Source organism: Corapipo altera, unplaced genomic scaffold, assembly GCF_003945725.1.
Source record: "Corapipo altera isolate COAL_440 unplaced genomic scaffold, ASM394572v1 0, whole genome shotgun sequence".
NCBI classification, from domain to species: domain Eukaryota; kingdom Metazoa; phylum Chordata; class Aves; order Passeriformes; family Pipridae; genus Corapipo; species Corapipo altera.
This window is the reverse complement of record NW_020884872.1, coordinates 30,656,710-30,684,336: the sequence shown is the minus strand read 5'-3', so window position 1 is coordinate 30,684,336 and position 27,627 is coordinate 30,656,710. Positions and strand designations below refer to the sequence as shown.

Here is a 27,627-nt window from a genome sequence, read left to right as displayed (position 1 = left end):
AAGTTTAACTGCTTCGCATAATCGCAGCTCAAGCAGATACTTGAGAACAAGAAAACTTTGGCACCATCCACCAAAAGTTTTAAGGCTGCTTGGACAGCTGCCTTCCCTGCCTTAAGTGATCTATTAAAAGTCTAAATTGCCTCTTTTTGTTGCCTTAATACTTTACAGGCTGTCCCTCCCCAGGCCTCCTCACCCAAATAATCTATCTCAATGTGGCTTTGTCTAAAGAAGAGCCATGCTACACATCCCACTGGACTAATCACCAAGCCTCTGGCTGCTTACAATATCAGGGGAAAGGACTGGATTGTCCCAGGTCAACCTTTTCTATTTTCCTTGCAGCTGAGTGCTAAATGGATGCACTCACCCATAAGAGGCGATGCAGCAGCACCTCTGCTTGCAAATGTGTCTCCCCCCACAGATGTGGAGACTCCCCTGATTCTCATCTCCCCAAACCCTTCACCTCTCCAGTAGACAAGGGGGCAAATTTTCAGCTCTTCAGGGTCTTGAGTGCTAGTGGCCGGTCTCATTAGGGTAAACCAGCTCATGGCTGGCACAACCTGCATTTTGGTGTCCTAACCGTGATCAGACATGGACGGATGAGGCCTGGTTACATGGAAATGCAAAGCGCTATCCTTTCTGCCTAGACCGAAACTCAGACAGCCTGTATAGTTCACCAGTCATCATGAACAGGGCTTGTCTACGTTGCCAAATGGATGTTCTGAGATGCCGCCTTCTGTCAACAGCACAAGTAAATCTAAAAGCTTTCATAGCTGGTACTTGAGAGTTGAGGTCTGGACGACATGTATATATGAACCAGGTGCTGAGTGTAAGCTAGCAAGTTGGGCTCTTTACAGGGCTTATCAGCTGGGAAGGGCAGGCCTGTCAGCACAGCCATGTGGCTGCTGGGAGGAGCGGGTTCATACCTTACATGCCTGCACTGAGATCCATATGGGCAGAGCTAGTGGGGTCTGCCTGCATCCTCCAGCGTAAGTACACAAAAAGGAGAACAGACTGCGCCTGTGAAGTAAGCACATCTCCAAGCACCACCCAAGCACCACCCAAGCACCACCCAAGCAGTGCAGTAGAGGACTTATCTTTGCCTTGTAAATTCAGTGGTGGTACAACACTTTCCTCTAAGCATTCAAAAGTCTTCAGCAGAACCATTTGGCCTACACTCCAGCACAGAGAAATAAAAGCAACCGGGGGAATAAAAATGCCCTAGGACCACTGTAAATCTTTACTTCATGGAAAATCTTATCTTGCACATGAATATGAGCTGTGAGTAAATTTAATGTGTGGATTAAGTACTGTGCGGTCTCCCTCATGGTGGGCTTTTCAGCCTAAAAAGAACAAAAGAATAATAATGAGTGTTATGTTTGGGTATGATTGCAAACAGCTGTAATTTACAGCTGGACATTCTCCACTGCAAATGTATCCAGCAAGCAAGTGGTTCTGGGTTAGTGGAACAGGCTACAAAAAATTTAGCTTTTAACTTCAGCCTTAAGGTCAGAGTTCTGGAACCATGGGAGTCAATAATAAAATCTATTTAGCTCAGTGGGATTAAGCAGGTTTAAGACCTGGCTTAACCACAGTGCTTACTGTTAAATAACAACAGAACACACTGAATATTTTAGTTACAGACATTTTTATTCATTTGAAAGCCATTCAGGCAGTGGGTATGAGAGTCAGACAACTGAAAATATGCCAGCACTATACCATTAAGGTATATGAGTTAAGATCTTGCTCTTCTCTGTCCCAGAAACTGAGTAATCTGTAGAGTTAGACCACTTTACTGGAGAGCACAATAAAATTAAAAACAAGCTGCGCTGTATAAACACCGAAGGCTTTTCATGAGAAATAAAAAGCTAATGGGGCCAGTGCATCTTTTCTGACCAAATAGTCAGTGCATGTGCAAAGCAACCTGTCTTCTGGAAACAGAAAAGCTGTTTCAGTCAAGCTTCTGGGTCACTAATCTTTGTGTTTGCACATAAATCTGCTGGGGGTTACTGTGTCATTCTGAAAACAAGACTGAGTGTGATACACTACAGAAATCAATGCCTACAAGTTTAAAAACTCTTTTTTTTTTTTTTTCTCTCCTCTTTTAGTTTAGCTGTTACCTTGTTAAATAGAAACTGAAAGCAGGAACTGCAACAGGAACTGCTGGAGAATATTTTTTTAAAAAAAATAGTGGGCAAAATTACTGAAAGCTTTACATAAGCTGCCATCTCCCTTGGTACTGGGAAGTGTTGGTGTGTGACTGGGAGCTCTCAGTTGCTACTAGGACACAACTAATGAGCAGCAGTATCACAGGCATCTTCCCTTTAGCCAAAAAGAGACAGAAGCTGCTGTCACAGTGTGGGATTTTGGCCCCCGGCCCTCGCTTTTGCTTGCTGCAGTGAGGTTAGGGGTGGCAGCAAGGCAATCCCCAGGGTGCACCCCCAGCCCTCCTGGCACCCCCTCCAGAAGCCGGAGGAGAAGGGTGCCCCAGCACCGAACTCTGGCAGAGCACATGAGAAAGCTGTAGTCCCTGGGCATGCTTCTAGGGGCAGACAGGACATTTATCTGATGATAAATACTGAGGTGTGATGGTTAACACTGAAGCCTTTTTGCCCTGTGGATGAGGGCAGTCTGTGTCCAGCTCCCTCACCACCTTCCATGAGGCAGGGACCACCTGTCCTTCACCACCACTTTTCTTCCTAGGGGAGACAGAAAGTGAGCTGCAGGGTTTGGGGCTTGTTAGTTACCTCCAGGGGCACTTCTTTAGAAATGTTCCTCACTCAGCTCAGGGGAAGGATGCTGAGAAAAAAATCCCCATGTTTCCTTTGGTCATGGTATTGTCCCCACCAAGAGCAAAATCTGCTTTGCCTTAGGGGTGAGTTTGCACACCTCCAGGGAGAGGGGCGTAATGCTGACTCCAACTCCTCTTTGTTTCACATTCATTCCAGTTACAGCAAATACTTCTGTGCCCTACAACCGTGCCAGCAATTTCACCAGCATCCCATACATTTCACTGGGGAATTTTTTTTTCTTTAAAGGAGGGCAAAAAATTCTAAACAAAACTGTGTTTGTAAACTTGGGAAGGGAAAGTCGATAATTTTGGCGGTCTTAGCCTCTGAGCAGAGAGAAATGTTATTCATCCATGCACAACATATAATTCAGCCTAAGTGACAGGCTCTGCTCTGGAGAAATCCTGGCCTGAGCTGGCTTCCAGAGTCAATTACCGCTTATTCCCAGGGAGGCGGGGGGCTGGGGGCCAGACGGAGCAGAGGGGGCTGCCAACAAGGCATGGGGAAATTTACTCTGTGTCAGCCTGCATGACACAGTACCTCATTTGTGGAAAAATGTAAATCTGCTAGTTCTTTTTCACAGGCACTAAAATGTACAGTCTCTCCTCCCCCTTCCCTCCCCCGTTTCCCAAAACTGGAAAAGAAATCAGGACCGTCTTAGAAAGCTACCTTATGTTTCAATCAATCCTCTTTCATAAAAGTCATTTAAGGTAAATACCTGTGCAGACCTACAGCCCAACTATAACATTTACTATGGCCCAAATCTTGAATTCCTCACTTGGACAAGTTTCCCACTGAAGTTAATGGATTTTTGCTTGAAAAAGAGCTGAGTAGAGTCTGAACACTGTCTAAGGATTAGATCCCCTGCTTATCTGCCTGGAGCACTGCTGCAGTTCCAGAAGAAGTGAAAAAATTAATTAAATTCCTCCAAAATACCAATCCCTTAAAACTTAAAGGGGTAAAAAAGGGCATTGTTTTTGTGCGTAAAACATATAGAGAATGTCATCAAAAGAAGTGTAATTCCCAGTGAAAGGATTTGGAAAAAGTCAAAAGAGAATATCTCGGAATAAATGAAGTACTTATTGCTGAAAAATGAGCTCAGATATATCTCAGCAAACTCTAAAGCTCAGAATTTACTGCATCATTCATGCCTTCTCCAGTAAGTTTCTTATCTCTTGTTTGGTATCACAACAAGGCATTCTGCATACTCTGTATGAAATACAACAAGACCGTGATTTTTTGCAGTAATAAACTCTACACATGCATGACAAATCCAAGCATGCAAAATGTTTAACATCCCAGTTCACAGATACTTTGGGGACAAAATCCGATTATGAGTTATATGCCACAATAAATAGGGCTCAACGTTTCATAAAGCAATTTATAGTTCATAAAAATGACAAAATGTACCTGTCAGATAGAACGCGGAGAGCAGATCTCTGTGCTGCCTGCTGGAAGAAAGGGCAGAGATGTTTATTTTATATTCTGACTTGAAAATTACGAGCACAATCAACACTTTAAAAAATGCGTTACACACATTTTTGTCATGTGTCCAAAATGTTAAAGTACAAGCAAAGTAGCAGAGAGTCTATAGTCAAATGGGCATTCCAGCCTAGTAAATGTAAGAACACTTTGTTTAAAATGCCAAAACCCAGAAGATTGTCAAAGCACTGCATGGTATTTGAGGTCTGAACTACTCATTTACACAATTTTTTCTGCAGGTCCCTGAAAACTTGCCAGGGCTCGGTTCTCTGCTTTCCCCTCTCCCCACTTCTGCACTCCCACTCCCTCTCCTTTACCATTAGTCTCCTCCCATTCTTCCACAGAAACAAACATCACATATTTTGTTCCATTTGCGATGAATTATAAATTTTGCAAAGCTTGCCAGAGCTGCTGCAGACTTCTCATGAGTGCTGCCATGTTAATCTGCTGGCAGCGTTTGCCTACACAGTACAGGATTGACCTGTTGCTGGTTTGCTCTTCAGTTTTTGCCTAGTACAACTCTTTCAGTGGGGTGGGGAAGCATGATGCTTTTTCTTGTGTTAACCAGAAGGTCTGGGAATAGAAATTGTAGCCTCTCAAGTTTAATAGGACTCCCAAGCCTATCCCTGAGCTAGTTTGCCACTTTATTATTATTATTCTTTCCCCTCCTTCAATCACTTCAAGTGATGTGATTCATGGCTTTGGCACAGTAACCAGCTGCTAAGCAAAGATGAAATCCATAACATTTTGAAAATCCGCCTTAAAGCCTTCATTCTACTTGGAGCTGTCCAGAGTGTCCTCTTCCCAGCTGTACCTGTCCAGGCTGTGCCTCACATGGCACAGAAGGAACACAGAGCTAAGCAGTATGGAGACTCAAGGGGTGGGGAATTAAACATCGATTTTCTCATTGCAGTTACCAGTAAATACATTTTGAAACTGTTCTTCTTGTCTTTCCAGGCTGGGGGCTGCATCCTTATTCCCAAAAGAGGTAGATGGCTTACAGGCATCCTGCTCAGCACTAGAGAGCATGGAGGTAACCTTTCTGGATTGTCAAAATGTTTTTGACAGGTTGCAAAGGAAAAATTGATAGAACCTGATTTGTGGTTGCAGTTACGTTGCATTTAACAGAAAAGGTGTGAAAAGATCCTCAGAATGGATCCCTGAAGATCTGACAGGAGTGGGAAGAGTTTCCAGTTGATTTTTGAATCAGTTTTTCTGCTCTGTGAAGTTTCTGGAATAACTTGTGCCTCCTGGGTTCCCTGGGGTGATGTAGTTTGCCGTGTGCCACATATCAAATTGTCAGAAGACAGAGTGGCATGGCTTGCAGGAGGGTTTTTCCTTAGTGTTGACCTTCTGCAGTGGGCAGAGAACCTGTGGGAAGGGCTTGGAAGGTCCTACCAGCTCAGCAGGAGTGTGCCCATGGCATGAACACACTGTTTTTAGTGTTAGGAAAATAATATGGTGAGTCTGGTATTTTTCACTGTTTCCAGTAGGTCATACTATTTGCATGCTCTTTAGATACACCACCATCCATGCCATCCGGCCACTGAGTATGGGGCAGTCCTTAAAGAGAGTTGCCACTCTCCAGTCCAATGGGGTGGTATCATTCTTCCTATCTCCTCCCCAAAAGGCCTCATTAGGACAATTGCATCTCACATCTTGCACACAAGCACAGGAGAGACCCAGATTTTAGGTTTCAGAATGACTTATGGCTTAACCTCTTCTTTAACACCCTAGGTCAACACAGGTTCCCCTCCTCCCACACCTAATCACCCTCACTAGCAGAAGCTATGTGCATTTTGAGTTTCAAGTTGTGCAGCTTTGATGCTGAGGCTCGTGCTATGTTACACTTTTGCCTGCAAAACTCAGGAGCCTCCTCACACTATCAGAGCCCTTTTCCATGGCCAAGTTGTGCAGACACCATACATTCAGGTCACCCCTCCTTCTCCTCTTCCACCAGCAGCCAGGGCTAGTCTTTTCCTCACATGCAGCCACTATGTGGCAGTGCTGTTTAAGCCGCTTACCATGTTTCTCACTCTTGGCTCAGGTCATCACAGGTGCTCATGTGGTTGTACAATACAATAGGTTGGAAAACTGATCCAGCCAAAAAAGAACAGTTTTCCCAATTTACCACCCCCCCCCCCTTCATTTTCCCCTTATTATTTTTAACCTGCATCCCTTTTCTGAGCTGTTTCCCCAGGGAAAGGATGTCACATCACAAGGTGCAGTGTGAGAATGGGAATGGGATCATGGGGGTAATGCAGCAGAGACCTTTGCTGCTGACGTATGGTCATGTCCATCAGCAGGGTTGCTTTCACCTGACATCAATTCCACTCCTGTCTGGAGCTGCAGAACGCTCCTGGAGCAAGGCACATGGTGCCTGTGGTAGCCAGAAGGCACTGAAGGAGACAGTTTGCCCCGTAGCCACAGGCTTCATGGACATTGCAGATGTCCAGGAAAGCAAAAATGGACTTTGATGACACTGAAAGCCCCTAACATGGGATGTAGGGCTCATATCACTGTTCTATTTCCCTAAAATCCCTAATTTTGAGAGGGAGAAGTGCTGGATACTTTCTCTTCCAGGCTTGAGGAAAGCTGCCCTCAGGAGGGAAGGGGAGAAGACTCTTGTGCTAATTGAGCCAGGATACAGGCTCAATTGGTGTGGGACTGCAGGGTCAAGTGCCAATCTTCAGTTTCCAGCTTGGTGCATCCAGTTGCTGACAGCTTTGAAAAGATGATTCCCTTCTGGGCAAGAAAGTGAGTTCAGATGACAGGCAGGGCAGCAGAGAGAAGTGCACAAATGCTTTTCAGTGAGATCATTCTACTTTTTCAATTACCCTCTCATTTTAAGTCCTTTAATAAACATCCTTCTTCACCAAGATGCAATGCAGATTGCATGGGGTGCCTCAGTCTTTGCCTGGTGGTCACACATTCTCTAAATGAGACTATTGATTTCTTTCTTACAGTCAAAATACAACCGTGTTTGATTGCATATTTGTGTGACCCCCTGAGTTGGTAATGGCCCCATTTCTAAATGATGGGGGAATAAGATCCAGTCACAAGTTTATTCTTCCTCCCTGGAGAAACAGATCTATTGCCTGCAATGAAAGGCAGTTAGCAACTATCCAGCAATTTTAATTCTAGCCTATATTGCTTCCCTCTCCTGGAGAAAGTGAGCTGTTGTAATTAAAGGTAGTTAGCAGTTCCCTAGCAAGTATAAATACTTGCAGCCACTAATTACAGTCTGCTCTCCTGTTCCCCTGCCACAAGACTAGGCTGCTCAACTTAGGGGGAAATATGTGCCCTCACTTCTTGCTAACAGTTTTTTTGTGACCCCATTCAAATTCATTCCTGAATCCCCATGGAGGGTAATGACCCATAGTTTGAGAAACTCATGACTATAGAAACAGCTTTTTGTGATTTATTATATTTATAATATGTTGGTATTATCTAACAATGTAAGCAAAAGGATGGTACTTAGTATCATATACTGCCTGCCTATTTTTTTAATAGCTAGATTTTGATTGTGCTATTTAATTTGCATTTTATTTTACATCATTAACAACTTTACTGAGGCCAACTCATCATCCATCAAGAAAGATGAGAATATGTTCTACAGTCTTTGTTATTCCTGGAAGTAAGTGACTGTACTGGTTACAGAAATCAGGAATAAGAAATAATGTTGAAGTTCAATATTTAAGACAGAATTTAAATATCTCCAAGACTTATCACTGTAAAGTGCTTTATGGGATATTCTCTTGATAAGTGGCTGAGTGTGTTCACCAGCAATGAACATAATCTTGAATTTTCAGTTCTTGGACTCAGAGGGGTTATCAATGGAGGAAGGTTCTCCTCAATATGAAAATGGATGTTGGAGGCCAACTCACCACATAATAACTTTAATGCTGAGTAGGAAGCAGGGAAGGGAAAAAAATAACCACTCAGGTGACTCAGGTATTTGGGCTAGAGAAAACAGCCACAGTAAATGAGATGCATTATGCTGTTTCACTACATCAAATTGCAAATTACAGGATACTGACTGGTTAAACTTCTCTGACTCCCACCCAAGTTGGTTCAAATACATTTAGGGCAGACTTTCATTGATCTGCCTATAGTCCATTAATCATTCACTAAAGATTCTAGCTGTACCCCAAGACTGCTGGGACAAAACAATTTTTCAGCCGTCAGTAATTATGGTCAGGTTCTCAATATCCAGAGGTTTCATCTCCTTTCTCCATCCCTTATTGCAATGAGCCAGAGCTTGGGAACATATTCAGGTTTCAGTGTGTGTTAAATGAGCTACCAAAATTAGCTTGAAGTGTCACAAGTTGCAATCTGTTGTTGAAGGGAAATCAGAGAGGAAATTGAATACTTTTATTGTAATTGGGACTGAGCAGTGAGCAGTACGGGTTGAATACAGCTATTGAGATGGAGATACAGAAGTTTTAAGAGTGGCCCCCAGAAACCCCTCTCTTTTTTTTTTTTTTTTTGCTATAAAAGATTGTTTCATAAACTGCTGGGATCACAGGCATCTTTGGATAAGAAACAAATGAGAGAACTACTGAAGTATGTTCTGCTGGGCTTGGAAGACTGTCTTGGAGGCACTGCAGGCTGACTGTGGATGCATTTTCCTATACTTCACCCATGGCAGCTTTGGCGAATAAAAGCCAATAAATTCACTGTTGGCAGATTCAGAGATTTTGCTTTCCATTTTGCCTGTCCTGTGGATTAACTGCTGTTATCATGGGACAGCTCTGCTACAGCGATTGTATGGAGTTACACGAGCTATACCAGAGACTTCAGTGAGATGGCACAGGGGTACACATGGTGAGAATTTGAACCATTTCTTTGGTGACAGTGTAGCAATATGTGCTGCCTGTTCATGAGTAAATAGCATTGCTTCCAGAGGATTTTGTTTTCTTCCTTGGGTGGTAGGTGCTGCTCTGGAACTGTGCAGTGAACCCTTTATGCTCTAAGTCATATTATCAACCACCCAGAGTTTTGGATGTCACCGTGTCTTGGACTACAGTTGGTGAGCTGTAGACACACTCACCAAGCCAAGGTTAAGGGAAGATGTCATTACTATATACTGCCATTTGGGAACCAGAATGCTTTTATATCTGTCTTCTTTCACGTCTCACTCTTCATATGTCTTCCATGTTGATTCTGTTTTTATTTCCTAAGGTTTTGTTTGTTTTAGCTTAAGTGCAGTTTATTCCTAAGCTGGCAAAGCCGGGAAGAAAATTTTGTGAAAGGCACAACCTCATTGCATGCTGTAACTTGGGCTATAGGATTCTCCAGAGCTTTTTGTCTGCTTCAGATCTGGATGCTGTTGTGGACCCAGAGCAAAACTTCTGGATAACCCTCTTATGGTGAACCCACCTCAGTCCAACCACACGCACAGTTTTTCACCTTCTGTGTTAAGATGTGAGGTTGGTCTAACTGTTTATAAACATCTTCTTGTGCTAAAGTTAGACCGTTGCCTCTGAGACAGAGCGGCCTTCCAGCCTCATAGCTCCTCTCCCTGTGTAGGTGTTTATAGATGGTGGTCAAGTCAGCCACCGGCCCTGCTTCAGACAAACTCAGCTCATTGCACGGGTATCTTTCACTCCAAGGCATGTTTTCTGAACATGTTAAGCACCGTTCTCCCTCATCTTGAAACCTTGTCCAATTTTTGGTGTTCTCCTTGAAGAGTGCAGAGCTGCACAGCATTGCAATGATGCTCTGTCTCATCAGGGCTGAAAACAGGTTAATGAAAACCTCTTGCACCTACAGACTTGCCCTGTTTAAATGCCCATGACTATCTTGTGGCCACAAGAAGTTGCCTGAGGAGCTCAGGTCAGGCAATTTATCGTAAGTGATTCCTAACATGCCCTCTCTCACTGCATTATTCTCTACTACTCACTGTTCCCAGGGGCTTTGTTTGAGGATTGTCTTCCAGTGTGGATTTCTGGGGGATTTAAAATCACATGTAAACTGCGGCTTGAGTGTTTCTCTGTAAATCTGCAATATAAATGTATGAATGTGATTTTCACTGTCTGGTTCATATTTTCATAAGATTTACAGGCTGTAAGATTTAAAAGGGCCTCCCTTCCTTCCCATTTTGGAGTTGGTTATCATCAGAGCCACATCTTTTAAGAAACTGTAAAACTTGTTCTGGATTTCATGATTTCTCTGGGCCTTTCAACACCTCAGTACCCATTTTTCACCCTGGAGTTTTATTATTATATTTTTGGCATACATTGTTCTTTCTCTTCTGCTTTGCTCATTAATCCCTATTAATCTTCAGTGGCAACACAGTCTAGTGACTTGAACGTGGCACCTGGGAGTGAGAGACCCAAGCACTAATCCTGACTTTGCAGCTGACTTGCCATGTGTCTTCAAACAAGCCGCATCTCAGTCTCAGTCTCCCTTGTCAGTTCTACAGAGACAATAATTCTTGCTTAGCTCTACCTAAATACCTCTCAGGGGCATTGTATTAAGCAGTTAATTCTTGTTAAGTGATTTGGATCTCCAAATTGATGTATAATCAGCATGGGTATTAACCATACAGAGAATTTTTCAGATCTGTAAATGCTGAGTCTTCTGTCCTGCATCTGTTCAGATTTTTCCTGCAGTCTGGCCGCAACAACCATGCAGGGTTTCAGTGCAGATGAGTTAACTTTAATCTTTTTCAGTGGAGATGAGCAGAGGAAAAATCCTTGGTATTTTACATTAATAAAACGGTTAATTTCCAATGCCACTGGAGGAAAGTCTCAGTCATTGCAAACAAAGCAGCAGTTACCTTGGAACACCTCCTCTGTCTTCACAGAAGTAGTCTCCTTATCCAGGAAAAAGTAACTTGGTTGAAGTGCTGCTTGCATTTAGGATATCGCAGACAAAAATTGCCAGTGTTGTGCCACAGGCTTTACAAGATTTACTGGGAAGTCTGAAAGCTCAGAAATTAAAGCAGGTTTTTTTTTTCCCCCGCAAAAGTCCATATATGTGAAAATAGGTGAAACACAAGCCTAAATTCCCCAAATAGTGGTAACTCTTCCCAGGGATGTGCTATGTCAACCACCTAAGATGCATTTGCTACTATCCAAGTATCTGCTTGGATTGTGCTAGGAAATAAAAAAGAAGACAGGGGGTAACATCCTAGGTTGATTGAAATCAGTGGCTAAACTCTCAGTGACCTCAGAGGAGACAGATTTCATCCTAGATGCAGGAGAAATTGTGGCAGTGGTTCCTTAGCCTCTTTTTCTTAAATGCTAGTTTTGATGGATTGACTGCTGTGTCTTTTTACTTATTTCTCATCATGTTCTAATATAGCTGCTACTTTCTTTATAATGTCCTTTTCCCCTGCAATTTCTTTTCTTCATTAATTTCTTTTTTATTCCCTTAATCCCTTTCTCCTTTTGTGTTCATTTTGTTTTCTGACATGCTCTCAGATGCCTTTTTCTCTGTGTCTGTTGCATCCATCTCTGTGCACCACATCTCCTCCACACAGCTTCTCATGCTGACACTACCCCAGCCCGAGCTGAAAGGCCAAGGGGAGTGAAGTGAGCCTGACCTTCTGCCTTGCAGGAAGCAACAGGCAGCTCCTAGAGAGGCTGGTAATCTGTGTTTGTGTGCACGCATGAGCATGTGCCCACGTGTGAGAGAGATACAAAACAGGGTGCATTCTCCTCTTACAGCTTTTAATAGCTGCAGTATTACAAATGGCACTAATTTGTGCTCTAAATTATTTGTGACTGCTGGTTATTTAACTGTTCTCTTAAAGGCATGCTGGAATGAATTTGCCTGAAGGCAAACAGACGCTCTGCGGCCACGTTTGAGTGGCACGTGAGCTGGAGGGCTCACGAGAGATGGGGACAAGGGAAAGACAGCCTGGATATGTGGGATTGAATCTTTTGTTATGCCTCAAGTTAGCCAACAATTCTGAATTGATTGCACTGGGATATGTTCCCACCCCAGTCAAAACAGATGCTCGAACAGCAATTCCAGTTTACAAGGGGAAAAGTTCTAACCAAAGGCTTCAAGAAGATGAGGTTAAGGATGTTATAGTAGATACAGAGAGAAACTGTTAGTCTTGGGAAAAGGTGATACCAGTGGAAAAGGGCAAGCTTTGGAGATCTACTAAAACTTAGCTTAGTCACAACATTCACATGAAGAGAAAAGGAAGATGCTTTGGTACTTTATGTTTATTTTCCTGTTTATTTTTAGAGGTTTGCTATTAAGGAGCATGGAGATCAGAGTGCTGTGTTCAAATGTTCCCAAATTTTGGGCACGTCCAAGAGCCAAGTTGATCTCTAACCTTTTTCACTGTCATTCATGGTGGTGGCATTCAAATTTAGAGCTTGATCCTGCCTGCCAGACATTGAATCTGACTTTGTAAGATAGTCAGTGTTGTGAGCCAAGTTTGGCAGGACAAGACTGAGCTCTTATTTTGTTTCATCTGACAGTTTCAGTGAGGTAATCTTGGTCTTCTTGTCATGCCTTGTGGAAGTGCAAATTTAGATGTCACAGAGATTTTAAAATAAGAGCTGGCAAACCACAAAAAAGAATTTGGCTCAGCTGGCTTAAATCTTACTCTGGATTCTAGCGAAGTTGGATACCAAAAGGATTGCTTCTTTAACACATAGGAAATAATAGACTTGCCTGAGTTAAGTAAGGCTGTTACAGTGGCTATTCCTCCAGTTTAAAAACACACTCACGTTATAGTGACAGGGTGCTGAACAGAACATTTGGATTAAATAAAAAACAACCTGAAGTGATGGCTGTTCTTTTATCCAAAACTTAATTTTTCCACTTTTGCTTATCTTTGATTTGTGCAGTTTTGGTTGCAGTCAGATTCTTATGTAGCCAGACTTTATAAGTGTTCTGTGCTCAGTGGAGTGAGAAACTTCTCATCACAAAGATTTTTTTCCTCCAAGTTTATCAGGGTATTTTTGGAGAGAAAAATCATTTGCAGAAATAATGCAGGCTCTGTGCTTTTTATTTTTTTCCAGTACTGAACGTTCTCATCTCCTTTTTTCACTAATTTTCCCTTCTGATCAAGCATCAATTATTGCACTGAAGAAGAAGGGAATAAAAGGGAGCACAACAATAAAATGACTTAATGTGGTTAAAATATTTGGACATGGCATATGTGAATGCAATTAGCACTATCTAACAGTAGTTCTAGTGATGAACAGGGTTATGCAGTGGTGTGTTACAATTTTTCCAATATAACTCTTCTCTCTAGACATACCTGCCTTGATGCTCTGCTGAGCTGATCTTTGACTTCAGAAAGTGCTGTCCTAACAGAGGTCTTAAAAAAGAAAGCTTTACTTCTTTTTCAATTTGTTTCAGAATTCATTACAGATGCCTTCACATTAGCTGGAATATTACATTTCATAGGTAGAAGTACTGCTTCTAAAGACTCTACTAAGAATTATTCCTTCTGGAAGAAGGTAGATGCATGACTGTTCATTTCAGGATAATTTTCATCTTTCTGTTGATTATCAGTCCATATCCAGAAGTGAGAGGGGAAAGTTCTACATATTAAACAGATTGTCTTAACATACATTCTTACTCACCTGTTTCTGAGTACCACTAAGGAAATGAAACAAGATTTTACGATTTAAAAAAATTAATAATTTCCTAATGCTACTTATGTAGGCACATGGCCACACCAATTGGCACTGACCACATAGATGGACTTTTGTCCTGTTGCAATGACAGGACAGATCTGGCTTGTCTGAAATGTCTGTGCTGCAGACAGTCCTACCAGAAAGATGCATTTCCAGTGATGAGCCTTGGTAACCCTCAGGGCATATGTGATGGAAAAGAAATGTAGGAAAAGAAATGGGGAACTGTGGGTGTAACTCAATTTAACGTCAGTTTTCATGGCTCAACCATGGCCAGGGTGATGATGAAGCATGGACAGGTCTCCCAGGGCCAGCAACCCACCCTCACTGTCCCTAGGCTGCCACAGGGGGCAACCCCAGGATCCTCATGAGGGCACCAGGCTGGGTGGGCTGCCATCACCCTGTGGGGCTTTGGGTGGCCAGCCAGACCAGACTGACGAGACTTTTATGTTACTGTCCTGAAACTGTGAACTTTCTTGAGGCTGCTCTTCCCCCGAGGTCTCCTGTGAAATCACATGGCTTTCTGTTTGCCTTGGCTTGCCTGTGGAGGGGCTGGTTTTGCTCACACCACTCAGACCCCACAGGGCCAGTCTGTACCTGTCCCTTTTGAGGAGGGCAGCTGCTTGCAGGCAAATGCTGCCTGCTCTCTTCCTTCAGTGCAGGGCACATGAGCAAAATCAAGGAACCTGAGAGGATTGATTGCTGACTCCCTGTGCACTCTGTGGGGGGGCATTTTTAGCTCCCACATCTACCTGCTCACACAGGAGCATAGTCATACTACTCTTTTTGCTTTGGAAAAAAAAAAAGTATTAAAGTTGTGTCTTCCCTTTTGAGATCAGCCGGGGCTGGAGTGCAGAGCCATGTCCCTGGGAGTGTGTTATGATTGCTTCTTCAACTTCTGTTTATACAATTTTACAAAATTTTGGCAGGAATCAAGAGCACATACCAGGGTGTTGGCTTTTATGAATCCCATGGGATGTGAAAGTCAAGCTGACTCGATGAACTTTGGTTACATATTCCACACAAGCACAATGACTCTATTTATTCAGACTTGGCAGCCAGAATGCAGATTGACTCTGTGGGTAATAAATTTTCACAGCCACAAAACTTCAGCAGCAACCAACCTGATCCTGCACAGAAAAAAATGCATACAAGGAAACAGACTTGGGTTGCAAAAATATGTTAGATTATTATTCCATGTATGTGTACCAGTCAGTTAATTTATTTGGCTATTGAGTGACATGAATTGCACAAATGATGCCAGGGATCTTTTTCCCCTTAAAAGAACTACTTTCTACTACAAAATGTTCATGTTGTAAAAGGACAAGTGGGGGGGAAAAAGAGAATTGTTCATATTACAATTGACAATCTCCTTTTAATATTTCACCCAAGACTGATATAAGTTATCCAGTGACCTCTATGGAGAAGAGTAGCGTATATTATAATGGGGACTGTTTCATGTGCTATGCCACACTTCAAAGAACCAAAAGGCAATAACTACTACAATTCAGCACTCTGAACAATCTTAAGTACAATTTTGACACCTTCATGCTACAAAGCTTCAGATGCTTTCTGGGAGAGATGATGATGAAATTATTACTCTATGTGTTATAAATCAAAATGAATTGGCTCTTTAACTTGCAGATTTATGTTAACTACTTTGGTATCTGTTAATTGCATGCTCTTCAGATATTGATTGAGGATTAAAAAGTGTATTTTCTTCAATCTGTGTGGTGTAAAATATGCCAACAGGAAATTTTCTCTCTGCATATTAGATCCTATGATCACTGCCTGTAAAATTGAAATGATCAGATTAAATGGATAAACTATGCTCATTAAAGAGGAAAAATACATTTATGTAATTAAAATTAAGAGACTAATATGTGTGGATAATATAATTACTGTGGGTGCACACATACTCAGCTCAAACCAAGCCTCTTTTTCTTTTCCTGGGTCTGTGAATCTCACTACCTTAATTGCTGGTACAGAGGGAAGGGCTGGGAATGCTTTGGCCACTGCAGTCTTGAAGCACTTAATCATGTCTCTGTCTTGCATTTGGCCTCCCTCATCCATGGCTCACATTCCTTGGGTCAGTCACAGTCAAATGCTAGCTCTGGGAGCACAGAAGCACCTTTGCATTGCTTCAGAAACTTCCTGTTTGCTGCTTGGCAATTTCAGATGTAAATGCAAAATCTCCTCCAAAGTTTTCAAAGTCTTTCCCCTAAACTTCTCCATTTATAAATCAGCAAAATGAAAAGCTTCCCAGATTTTGTACAGCTCACCTTCAGCTCTTTCAGAAACTGGACTACTTGAATGAGTCTGACTGCTCAAAGGTTAACGAATTACATGAGGAATATCTGGGAATGCCTCATGTACTGTTCCTATCCATTTATCTTTGGTTTCTTTCTTTACTGTTCCCAAGCTCAGGAAATAGGAGACTAAAGAGCCTCTGAGGTAGGAAGTAAAAGGAAACAAGTTCTCCTACTGACATTTAAACACAGATGCATGTTCCCATCAGAGCGTTTGATGGCAGAGAGGGTCTGTGTTATTCTTTTTTGGGTCTATTTCCTGCTAGGTGGATGAAAACGTAGTGTTTTGTTTATCCAGCAGGCATATTTATTTAGGACTGTTCTTTAAGCAAACCTGCAAGTCTCAGCTAAGGTTCTGCAAAGCATTTCATAGAGCAGGAGCCAGCCTGTGCCTCTGGGAGATTTTTGTAGGGTCAAGTCAGAAAAAAAATGTGACTAGGAAAGGGGACCAAATAACTAAGTAATCTCCAAAGGTTGCTCATGCTAAGGCCTGTGATGATTAGAAGTGAGTAATGGGATCTCAGCCCTGCTCTTTGCTGCACGGGTGGCAAGCTCTGTCTTGGCTCTGCAGAGCTTGTTTGAGCACCGAGGTGAAAGACCCAGGCTGTATCAGCTGCAACTTAAAGCCCTGCTTTCCGAGGGGAGACCCTGCGTAGCACACATAACACTGAGCAATCCAAGCACATGGAAGATGTTAAAAATTATAAGTCATAGTGCAAAACCAAAGGCACCATGTGCGCATGCCTGAATAGCACTAGTTTTCCACAATCCCTTCTTTGCCTAAACCTACTAATGTTCTTTATGCACAATAAACACTTTCGCATGTCCTTTTCTGCTTGCTATGAAGCAAACTAGAATTTCATCTCTCTGGCTCTGCCAGCTTGTTCCACTCTGACATCCATTACTCAGGATCCCATCTCCCTGCCTGAAGGACAAACCATCTCTCCTGGCCACTAGCTCGCCCCTCCCCTCCCACTCAGCCCCTTGCTGCAAGCACCACGGCATATTGGTGTGCTATTGTTATTCTTCAGACATCCCGTCCGTCCCTCACTTTACTTTGCCCTATGCTGTCTATGAGCTGTATTTTAAACTATCTAGACAAGCAGGAAGAGTAATTAAATGTGAAGTGCTTCAGGATGAAATACGTTAAACAAAAAGAAATTGTATAAATATGTAAATAATCAAATCTACATGCTGAATCTTCTTAACACTAAGAAGTCTTGCTCAAAATAGATGAAAAAATGGCTTAGTATAAATATTAAAAAGTTTTGATTTACCTGTTGTTTGGAATATATTGTAAAATAGAGACATCTAATAACAAGAGTTAAAGAAAACCCTGGAAGAGCTTCATGCCTACATACCTAGAATTATTTGTCTAAGATCCTGAATTACAAGTCTAGATAACTCTAGTTACCCATGACTGAAATAATCATATTTGAAACTGGCATGATTTAACTCCAGCCAACAACGAAGTACCATGCAGCCACTTGCTCACTCCCCCCACCCCAGTGGGATGGGGAGGAGAGGCAGAAAAAATTATAAAGCTCCTGACTTGATATAAAAACAGTTGAAATAAAATAAAGTTATAATATTATAGTAATAATTGCAATAAAAAGGGAGACAACAAAACGAGAAGAAATAAACCCCACAAAAGGACAAGAGATGCACAGTACTATTACCAAGCATCCAGTGACAATGCCCAGTCCACCCCTAATCAGCGATTGGTGCCTCCCAGCCAACTCCCCCCAGTTTATGTACTGAACATGATGTTCTGTGGTAAGGGAAATCCCTTTGGCCAGTTCAGGTCAGCTGTCCTGGCCATGATCTCTCACCAGCTCTCCAGCCTTTTGTGCACCTGCTCACTGGGAGAGAATGAGACAACAAAAAGTCCTTGACTTATGGTAAGCACTGCTCAGCAACAACTGAGACATCAGTGAGTTATCAACATTATTCTCATACTGAATCCAAGCCACACTGTACCAGCTACTTGGAAGAAAACGAACTCCATCCCAGCCAAAACCAGGGCAGAAAACCATGTTATATCCAAGTCTGGATCCATCTGTGAGATGCAACCAGGGGCAGTACTGCTCTCGTGTGGTGAAGGCACAGGACATGCATTTTAGGGCAAGAAGGAACCAAAGTGGCTCTTGGCCTCTCATCCCCAACCAAATCACCCATGCCAGTATATTGAGAAAGAGAGAGCATGGTATAGCACTACTTGGCATCAAGGCACTCAGCTGGTCATGGGAAAGTCAAGATTCAGCCTTATTCTACTGAGTTCTTAAATATTTAGACAAAACACAGCAATCATTTAAGGAAAAACTGGGAGACACCTCCCAACAAAACCCAGCTCTCCTGACACATGGAAAACTTCAGATGATGTATCTGCTGCCAGTCAGGTAGTCTGGGGTCTTTAAAACACAGGCAACTGCCCTAATTACTGTGTTACAGAGTGAACCAAATGCACAGCCAAGGCTTTTTCTCAGTTCCCTTCAGCTTTCTTAGCAAGCATGGACCACGCAGAGATAGAACCAAAAATACTCAGAGAAGAGGCCAGGGCTGGGGGGATTGCAGAGGCAGGTAAAAGATAAGCAGCCCAGCAACTAATCCCCGAGGCCATCTCATGATTGCAAAAGTTTGGCTTGAACCCTTAATCCAGAATTCCAGTTTCTCCCCTCCTTGGCTGGTCTTTAAAACAAAACAAATTCAAATCAGAAGGAAGCTGATACAAAAACCTTCTGGGTCACATGAAGGTAATAAATCAAGAGCAGTGCAGACTGTTCCCTACCAATCCAGCAGTTAGCACATGGAGGCTGGCTCCGAGAAGCAACATCTGTTACTCCAGTTACAGTACTGCCATGTATTTTGATAACCTCTATGTATGTTTTGAAAAAGCACTAGCAAAATATTTGCAGTAGCTCAGTCTCGACATGAAACATGCTACAAGTGCCATGCTAGTTGTCTGGTTCTTACCTGGTCATTCTCTTCTTCATCACTGCTTAACTTGAGGTCATCTTCTAGCATTCTGGAAAGTAAGCAGTAGAATAAATTATAACTTATCAAAAATGCTTTAGATCTGATGTTTTATCAGAGCTACTGTAAACATTTAATAATTTAAATAGAAAGGAAATATATTTTATCCCAATAACTCTGTAACTGTGACACTATAATTTTTTCTTATCCAGTTGCTATCAGCTAACTTCTTAATAAATTTCCTACTATTGCTGCCTAAAGGAAAATGTTTACTAGAGTAATAATGGACTTTGCAAAGATTCTTGCTATTACAATCACTGACAAGCATTTTTTATATGCTAAAAATAATATTTTTGATGCTGACAGGTCAGTAATCTTTCTGCAAGGAAAATTTTTCTCCATTTGGCTTTGAGTTTACAAAACAGAAGTAGATGTTTACACTGGCAGTACTGCAGCACAAAATAAGGTTCAGTGATGTTTCCCAAAGGCCACTTTTACTTTATTGCATGTTTGATGCAAAACTGACATTGACTGAAACAATTAAAACTAAAATATATTGTCTCCGCACAAGAGTATCCACAAGGATTTCACTGTCATGTAAACATAGAAAATAATGCAACTTTTCTAATGGGGATTTCATTCTCTCTTCCCATATCCCTTCCTCAACTTGCTTAAACTGGTTCACAGAGAAGAAGAATCTGGTTTTCCCTCCATGCATTTTTTTTTTTAAGCTAAGGTTAAGCAACCAGCATTTAAAGGAGTTGAAGAGGTGCAAAGACTTCCCCCAGTGCTTAAAAGATCTTCAATAATGGGACCTATTTTTGAAAAATACCTCTGTAATAATAGTAATAATTCAGAAAGTTGCTAATTTTTCTTGCATTCTGGGAAAAAAGAATCTGTAATTTCATCTCGACTTCAGAAGAAAGCTTGGTGAGCAATTCAAACACATCCTGTGACGTGGGTGGTCCCCGGAGTGTAAATATCTCAAGAAGACATATGTAGTAATTTCAAACCACCTCATTGTACTTGTGCCTAGATCTTCCAAGAGTATGCCTGAAAAGCATGATTCTTACATGGGCAACATGGTGTGCTGTGTCTTAAAAGAGCGCTGAGACGAACCACCCTCTCCTCAGCTCCTTGCTATACGTACAGTCCCTGCTTGTTGCTGCTGTCACAGCTGCTTCCCTATTTTCCCACGGCACCTTTCGGGGAACGTAGGTGTATAAGAACAGGACTGGGGGTCAGAGCAGAAACTCCTGCTAGTTCATCTCATCTTGCTTTCCCCCCTCCCCCCATTTCCTTCTGCTTGTGCCAAGATTTTTCTTCTGTAAAGTCAACACACTGAATTCAGCAAAATCTTGTTGCAATGCAGACACCTCAAATATATAGGACACCCACTGAGTTAGAGGGACTTGACAATCTCACAGCAGGACTTGCTATGTTTTATCTGGAAATATGTCTGCTGTTAGGAAAAAGTTTTCTCTGCCATCTCCCAAGTCAGCAAAAACTCTGATGGCCGTATCAATACAGCCACTGACCCAGCTAACAAGCCCTGCTGAGAAGTGGGCAAACAGGATAGGTATGATGACAAAGGATATGGCTCCCAGAAACTAAACTAAGTCAGAGAGGCAAAGCTTCCCTGTAAACACTGCAAGATCCACACTGGCTTTGGCTCCAACACTTACAGGGATTCAAACAACCTTATAATTGCTCATCTTTTTAGTTAGATCTCAGGGATCTCCCAACCCTGAGAAAACAGAGCTTGAAAACAGAAAACTCAGATCTGATGTTGGGCACTGGGTGACGAAATCTGCACTGATAATGATTTAACCAGAAAGAGGTGTGCTTATTGTGTGAAAAGCAGAACAGACAGGGTGTCACTGTCTGCTCTTCGCTCAACTGTACTTCGTTGCTGGCTGGAGTTAAATCATGCCAGTTTTAGTGCATGAATGTGGTAGTTAAGAACAGTATTTTAGATTTAGCAATTTCGTTCTTCTCCTAAATGGAGGCTGGCAAATAAAAAGCGTATAATGAAATGTTCTAGATAGTTCTATGTATTTATTAGTGTCCTGGATTTTTGTATTAACATTAAAAAAAAGTGTTTTGCAACCCTGTGATTAGAAGCAACTAGGATGATCTTCGAAGCCTTTGAGTTGTGTGGAAGTGTGCACTAAGGAGTGCAGTCAGGTATCATCCACACAAAAGAAACAAGAAACCATGGCACTGGCCCACCAAACTCTCCTTGCTTGTATGTTTTAGTCTGTCTTTATTTTCCCTGTCTGTTTCTCATTTCAGAAGGACTGCTCTCCAAGAAAAGCACTGCCTGCCCGGGGCTCATGGCCCCTTTTGGAACTACCATCAGCGTACAAACAAGCTCCTAACACTGGGGATAGGAAAAAGCAAGTCATCATAAAATGCTTGCTTGCTTTTTTTCCCTGGAGTGGGACCTGGTCAGCCTGATCCATGTATTTGTCACAAGGATGTATCAGGTTAAGACAGCTTGCCAGTGTAGGGGTCTACCATGTAAAGGCAGGAGCTGAGCAGATATAACCTCTCTGCCTGAAAGTCTTCACGGCTTCCCAGACTGCTTTCACTGTCAGGGAGGCCCTCAGCCTTCATCTACAAAGCTACAGCCAGAGCAGGACACACTGTCACCTGGCAGGTAATGCTGAAGTTGTCCTGGAGAGGGACACTCTCCGGACACCAGAGCAGCTCTCACAGCCCAGGCTGAAGCATACGTGGGGTGAGGAGGGCACATTTGTGTTATAGGGATTCCAGTTTGCAGTAAGAGTCTTAAGTAGGCTAGATCAATTTTGAGTATGGATGCTTTTGAGGAATGTTTCTCCTCAACAGCTTGTGAAAATGATGATGGTTAAAAGAAAAAGCCCACAACTGGACCAGGAGGCCCCACTTGAAGAGAAGGAGAACAGTAGAGAATAAAAATACTTTAAGCTCACAAGAGGTATTGCATTAATTTGTGATTTATCTGAAAAGCTCTTTGGCACAGATTCAGCATTGAATGAGCTTTGGTACACCCTGTGTTAGCAGAGCACTTTAGATCATGTTTAAATCAACCCTTGCTCAGGACAGGATTTTTTTATGTATTCTGGCAAACTAGTACAAGGATGGACAAACATATACAAGCTCATGTGCAAACACAGCCTTTTCAACACGGACTATTTATAGCTATTTTCTATAACACCCTTTTCAGAATACACAAAATCCAGGCCAGTAAGTGACATCATCTATGAGCTTTCAGATTTTTTCAAATGGACCTGGCTTTGACGTATTCGGACACTGGTAAGTAAATATAACTTCATAAACAAAAGCTAGAAAAATGAAGTGGTACTCAAAGCAGCTCTGAAAAACACACACTACCACTTAGGGCTTCTGCACTTGAAAAGAGTGCATACAGCCAGGAAGTCAGTTTGCAGAACCTAATTACACATTTTTAGAGAAATCTCTGTGAGGTCGTGGAGGTAGCGAGGGGTGGAAGGCTGAGGAGGGAGTGCTCACTGCACTCTAGTTAATGCATTTCTTCCTTTCTCCACAAAGAATGTGACAGGTAGAGGCATAATAAAAGGAAATTAGGATGAGTTTGGGATATTGAGAAATGCTTCAACAAGCCAGCTGGTTTCTGTCTCCAGTAACCAACTAAGTGGTTGCAGCCTGAGGTGATGGGCCACTCATTTACAGGGCAAAAGAAGGGGGGTATGTGGGATTACTTACATGAAATGGAAAACAGAAAGTCATCTAGAGGGCACTGATACCCAACATCTTGCAATTTCAGTGTGACTGTGTGTCCAAATCTCCTGCATAGCTTATTAGAAAGCCTGACCTGTTTTATCTGGGAGCTGCTTACTGCATTGGCTCAGTGGCGGGGTGGCCATGTGGGGCACTGCAGAGGGACCCTGTGAGACTCCTGGTAATCCCAGCACAGCAAAGGGCCAGGAGTTGCTCCTGGTCAAAAGTACATGGGATGGGAGGTCATCGCAGGCAGCCCGGGAATCGCCTTGCTCAAATGGAATAGTTGATTTGTAGCTTCACTGTTTTGTTTGTCTGTCTTTTTTCCTGATTTGTTGTTGCTGGAAGGTCAAGTCCCAGGCAAACATTATCTTCAGCTCCTGCGAGAGTCCAGAGGATAGCAGGAAGAAAGATAGTTTCCCCTCTGGGAGTTAACATCAGAGTAACAAGTATGAAGTATGAGGTTGGAGCCAGGGACTAGGTCAAAGGTTTCTGAAAGAGCTGGAAGATTCTCCTTTTGAGAAGAAGGAGCTGCTGAGGAAGGAGATGTCGCTGGTGCAGTGTCTGGGGGAGGTGGTCTTCAACAGCCAGTTGGGAATCCCTTGTCACATCTGGAGCCAGTCTGAGACCCTTCCAGCATAGCCCTACTTAACAAGATATCCATTTTCTTCCAGGGTGAAGAAATGCCTCAAGTCAAGAATTATCCTTCATGTCTGCTGGTGCACATGAAAGAAGCAGTAGGCACCATACCTTGTATTTCACTTTAACCTCTGATAAATTTCGCATTCCTTGGCCTAATGCATTCTTTCCTTCCTCCCTGCAAATTACTTACTGAGGCATAAAACTCTCAAGAACTGCCTCTGTGGTTTTATTGTTAGAAAGATTCCCTTTTGGCACCTCAAGAGAGGTTATACAAATGAGGGACAAAACTCTCTTCATGCCCCTCTGGTGGTCTAAGCTGCTATACAAGATATGGTCTTTCTTTATGATAATTTTGATAATTAGAACAACAACAAAAAAAATTAAGATGGGAAAGGAAAAATATTGGTAGTAATTAAATCATTAATACTAGTGCTTTAGGAGAGAATATGCCAAGGGTTTGTAAGCCTGGGGCACAAATATATATATGTTGCAATTGTCATTGAAATAAACTCAGAAGTCACCATCTTTGCAATTTGTGAAAAATCTCATTAATGTGTTAATCTGATCAAGTATATTGTTCCATTTTAATTCTAGGCAGCATCTCAGTCAGAATAACATGTTTATTATGGAATTCTGTGATTTCTGCTCATTATATAGGAAAGGAACTTCAGTAATGGAAAAATACTTTGATTTTAGCTGAAAAGGAACCCCACTAAGAAAAGAGTTGTGATGAAATACCAAAATAAAATAACTACATGCTCATTCGAGTTTACGCTACCACGATGTTTCATTCTGAATGCTTTTGGAAAATTATCTTATTTTTCAATGCACTATATTGGCATTTTATTTTCTTTCTTTCCCATAAATGCACAGTGACCTTTCAAGAACCGGACATTAGTTTTGATATTACCAGAAACCCAGAAAGAAAATAGATACTATTCTAAGTAGCAGTATGCTAAAAGGCTTTCAGACTGGCCCCAGATGTTTTATGTCACAACTGATGCGCTGATATAGAAGAAGAAAAGTATTCCTTCAGGTTGTAGAAAACCTTCCTGGAGGCACAGCACCGTGCAAAACCTTTAGCTCTTGTCCCCAGTAAAATGAAAGAGAATACCAGGTGGGAATATGCTGTTCCTTATGTTACTGGGATTGTTTTAGCTATGAGTGCTCACGTACGAAATACGACTTAAGCTCCAACAGGACAAATGTACCTTCAGTTTCTGTCTGTCTTACGCTGCTTTCTAAAAGAGAAATACAAGGAAAAATATGCTTGGTAAGAAGTACAGAGAATTCACAAGAAACAGATGAACATGTTTCTTTTCTTAAAAACAAAAGAGAGAGAAGAAAAGGGAAATGAATGTTCTTGCTATTACCTTGGTTACTGCACATAACAGATGGCCAGTTATATTCACTACTTACCTACAGATATTTCAAATATCTTTGTTTACTAATCCTAAATGTAGGAGTGGCTGGTTTTATAAAGTAGTAATTTTTAATTAATTAGATTCTGATTGCTGAGATTATTTTTCACTCTAGTGCTATAATTGATGCCAATGTTTCAACTTGAAAAAGCTCATGCATTTATATTATCCAAAAAGTGTAGTATTTATTTGTATTTTATAAGAAAGTCAAAAGGTTATGGATTGAGGTAAACAGCTAGATCAAGAGGATATTTTATAAATGCTGTGATAGAGCTTTTGGCAGGCTTGTACGACCTCTGAAAGCACTGCTTTAAACATCTAAAATTCACTCAAAATATATGCTGTTTAAGTTGTAAAAATTCCCCAACAAACAGTTTGTGCAAGTTCTGCTCCATAGAAACATGTAGGAAAACACGATTATATAGAATATCGTCAAATCTAATTAAAAACAGAGAGAGAAAGCTAGTAAAATCAGGCTGGTGAAATATTAATGTACTTAATGCTGGAATGAAGCCTATATATCAATGTGAGATTTAATTCCAGAGCGCAGAATTTAAATGCCTGAAAAACGGACTCAGTCTATAGAAATAGAATTAGCAATTCAAATAAAAAATAGATACTCTGAAGGAAAAGTTTTCTGTCCTTGGCTTGAATCCATCTAGGCTGGTCTACACTACTCTCCAAAACCATTTAAACTGGCTAAATGCTCTGCTAAATTCCCATTACACTGATGGTCTCATCAGAAATGCAAGGCACTCCTCTCCGAGGGATACAGCCATCACTCTCTCCTATGAGCAGAAGTTGAAATAAGGTTTCTTCTCCAGCAGCTGCCCCAGTGAATGACTGTGTTTGCCCTGGTGATGTTTCCCCCCCTCTAAAGAAAGAGTGAACAAATGCAATTGAATCATACCCTGATTTTTCTAACTCCTTGTCATGGTGGTGAGAAAGTGCCTCACAGAACTCAGCACTTTCTGAGAAGGATGTTTGGGCAAAAGGACCCTGAGTACCTCCCTAAAAATGAGAGAAATGCAGAAAAGCAGGGAAACTAACCCATGTGAGCCCACTCCCTGAGCAAGGGAGCCACCTAAAAATGCATGAATACTCAGAAAGAGGGAAGAGTGATGAGCAACATACGGGCAGCTCACGCCTAAGTAGTCCAATCACTGAGGGCTTACCAAAGTTTCATGCTAATCATGCTCTGTGTGACAGGAGGAAACACATTTGGGGAATAAAAATTTTGAATGGGCTGCTCATAATTTTCTAATCCATTTCTTGCCTCCCTACCCCTGCTCCCCCAAAGCTCTACAGCGTGTGATTAGCAGTTATTTACTAATGCTCTCCCTCCGATTTTCACACAATAGCTGATGCTGCCATCCAAAAAATATTAATTTCAAATGCAAAATGAAAGAAGAGTGCATGGACTGCACTTCTGCCTATGTGTCAGCCATTGTGGAAGAAATCTCGGGGAATTTAATGTGTCTGAGACAGAACTGCCACTGCCAAGTCTCCTCGCTGAAGGTGCAGCATCTGATTTTGTACTCAGTGATTATTTCCTTACAAATGGTTTCTCACTGCCTAATCCCCAGCACTACAAGCATCTGTCCTCATGCTGGAGCCATCATGAGGATGCCTCCAGAACACACATTTGTATTCTTGTGCTCCCCTGCAGATGAACTCAGTCATCTGTACAACACATTTACCAACGTTCATATCCGAGGCCAGGGTGGTGTTTATCCCTATTTTGCTGGTGGAGCAAGGGAAGTAAGATCATTTAGTCTAGGGGTTCTCAAAGTTTCCTGCATTGAAATGAGAAGTGTCTTGTATCATCAAAGCAATGGGGAAAGCAGCAGGTCCACATCCCTGTGTGGTCCTCTGGGTCCTGCCTTGCCTACCAGAGCCTCACGATGTATCCCTGTGCCATGGTATCCTGCTGGCACTCACTTCCAGTTCTCTGTTCACTTCCATCTTACAAGCATTTTCAGAATTGCAGCTTCACAGGGTACAGTCCCCACTTAAAAACAGAGTCACGGTGACACTCCTTGTTCTGTAATATACAGAAACCAACTTTGAGTTGGTTTCTTTCAAGCCTCCTTTGTTTAAGTGAGGCTGTATTATTAAATTACCAGATTATTTGATAACCTGCTCTATGCCCACTGTTTCTTTCTACGTCATCCTCCAAAAAGTTCCATAGTCTGTGAATATAGGACCTAGTTGTGAACTCCTCACAGAATGAAATGAGCTTTGGTTGATAAGGAGTTGTATTTCTTTCCTTGAAAGTAAAATACTGAACACAAATAATTTTGCTCTTATGTTTCAGTTTCTTAATGGTATTAAAGGAAGCCTGTTTGGGCTCCCCTAAAACATCGTGTGCTGTAACAGGGGCCAGGTGACCTGTCCTTAAAACTTAAACTTTCTTCCTTAGTCTTTTGGCTTATGACACAGCATTAACTGCCTCCTGGGATTTACCCCACATTTCAAGGTACATCAAGATGACCCTAGATTTTGCTAGCCAGTGGTCTTCACATCTTTATGGCAGCATAAGATCTGAGGCTTATGGATACTTCTATCAGGATAACTGATTTTAAATAACTTATTGTCTCTAGACACTGTTCAGCTTCCTGTTTTTTCTCATGTAAAAATTGTTACAGCTTTAATATTT

At 41.9% G+C, this 27,627-nt stretch overlaps 1 protein-coding gene across 3 annotated transcripts in view; it reads right to left on the bottom strand.

Annotated features, from left to right (window-relative positions):
• Window positions 1-27,627, bottom strand: part of AFF3 (AF4/FMR2 family member 3) — a 327,344-nt gene that overhangs the window by 71,240 nt on the left and 228,477 nt on the right. For 2 of the 3 annotated variants that reach the window (XR_003527462.1, XM_027641860.1), the window contains exons 8-9: window positions 19,162-19,213; window positions 4,197-4,237 (exon numbers count right to left, since the gene is read on the bottom strand). Coding sequence is in view for 2 of the 3 variants with exons in the window: in XM_027641860.1 (XP_027497661.1) it covers window positions 4,197-4,237; window positions 19,162-19,213 (93 nt within the window). In the remaining variant the exon portion in view is untranslated. The remainder of the gene's footprint in view (window positions 1-4,196; window positions 4,238-19,161; window positions 19,214-27,627) is intronic. The other variant, XM_027641875.1, reaches the window with a different exon arrangement.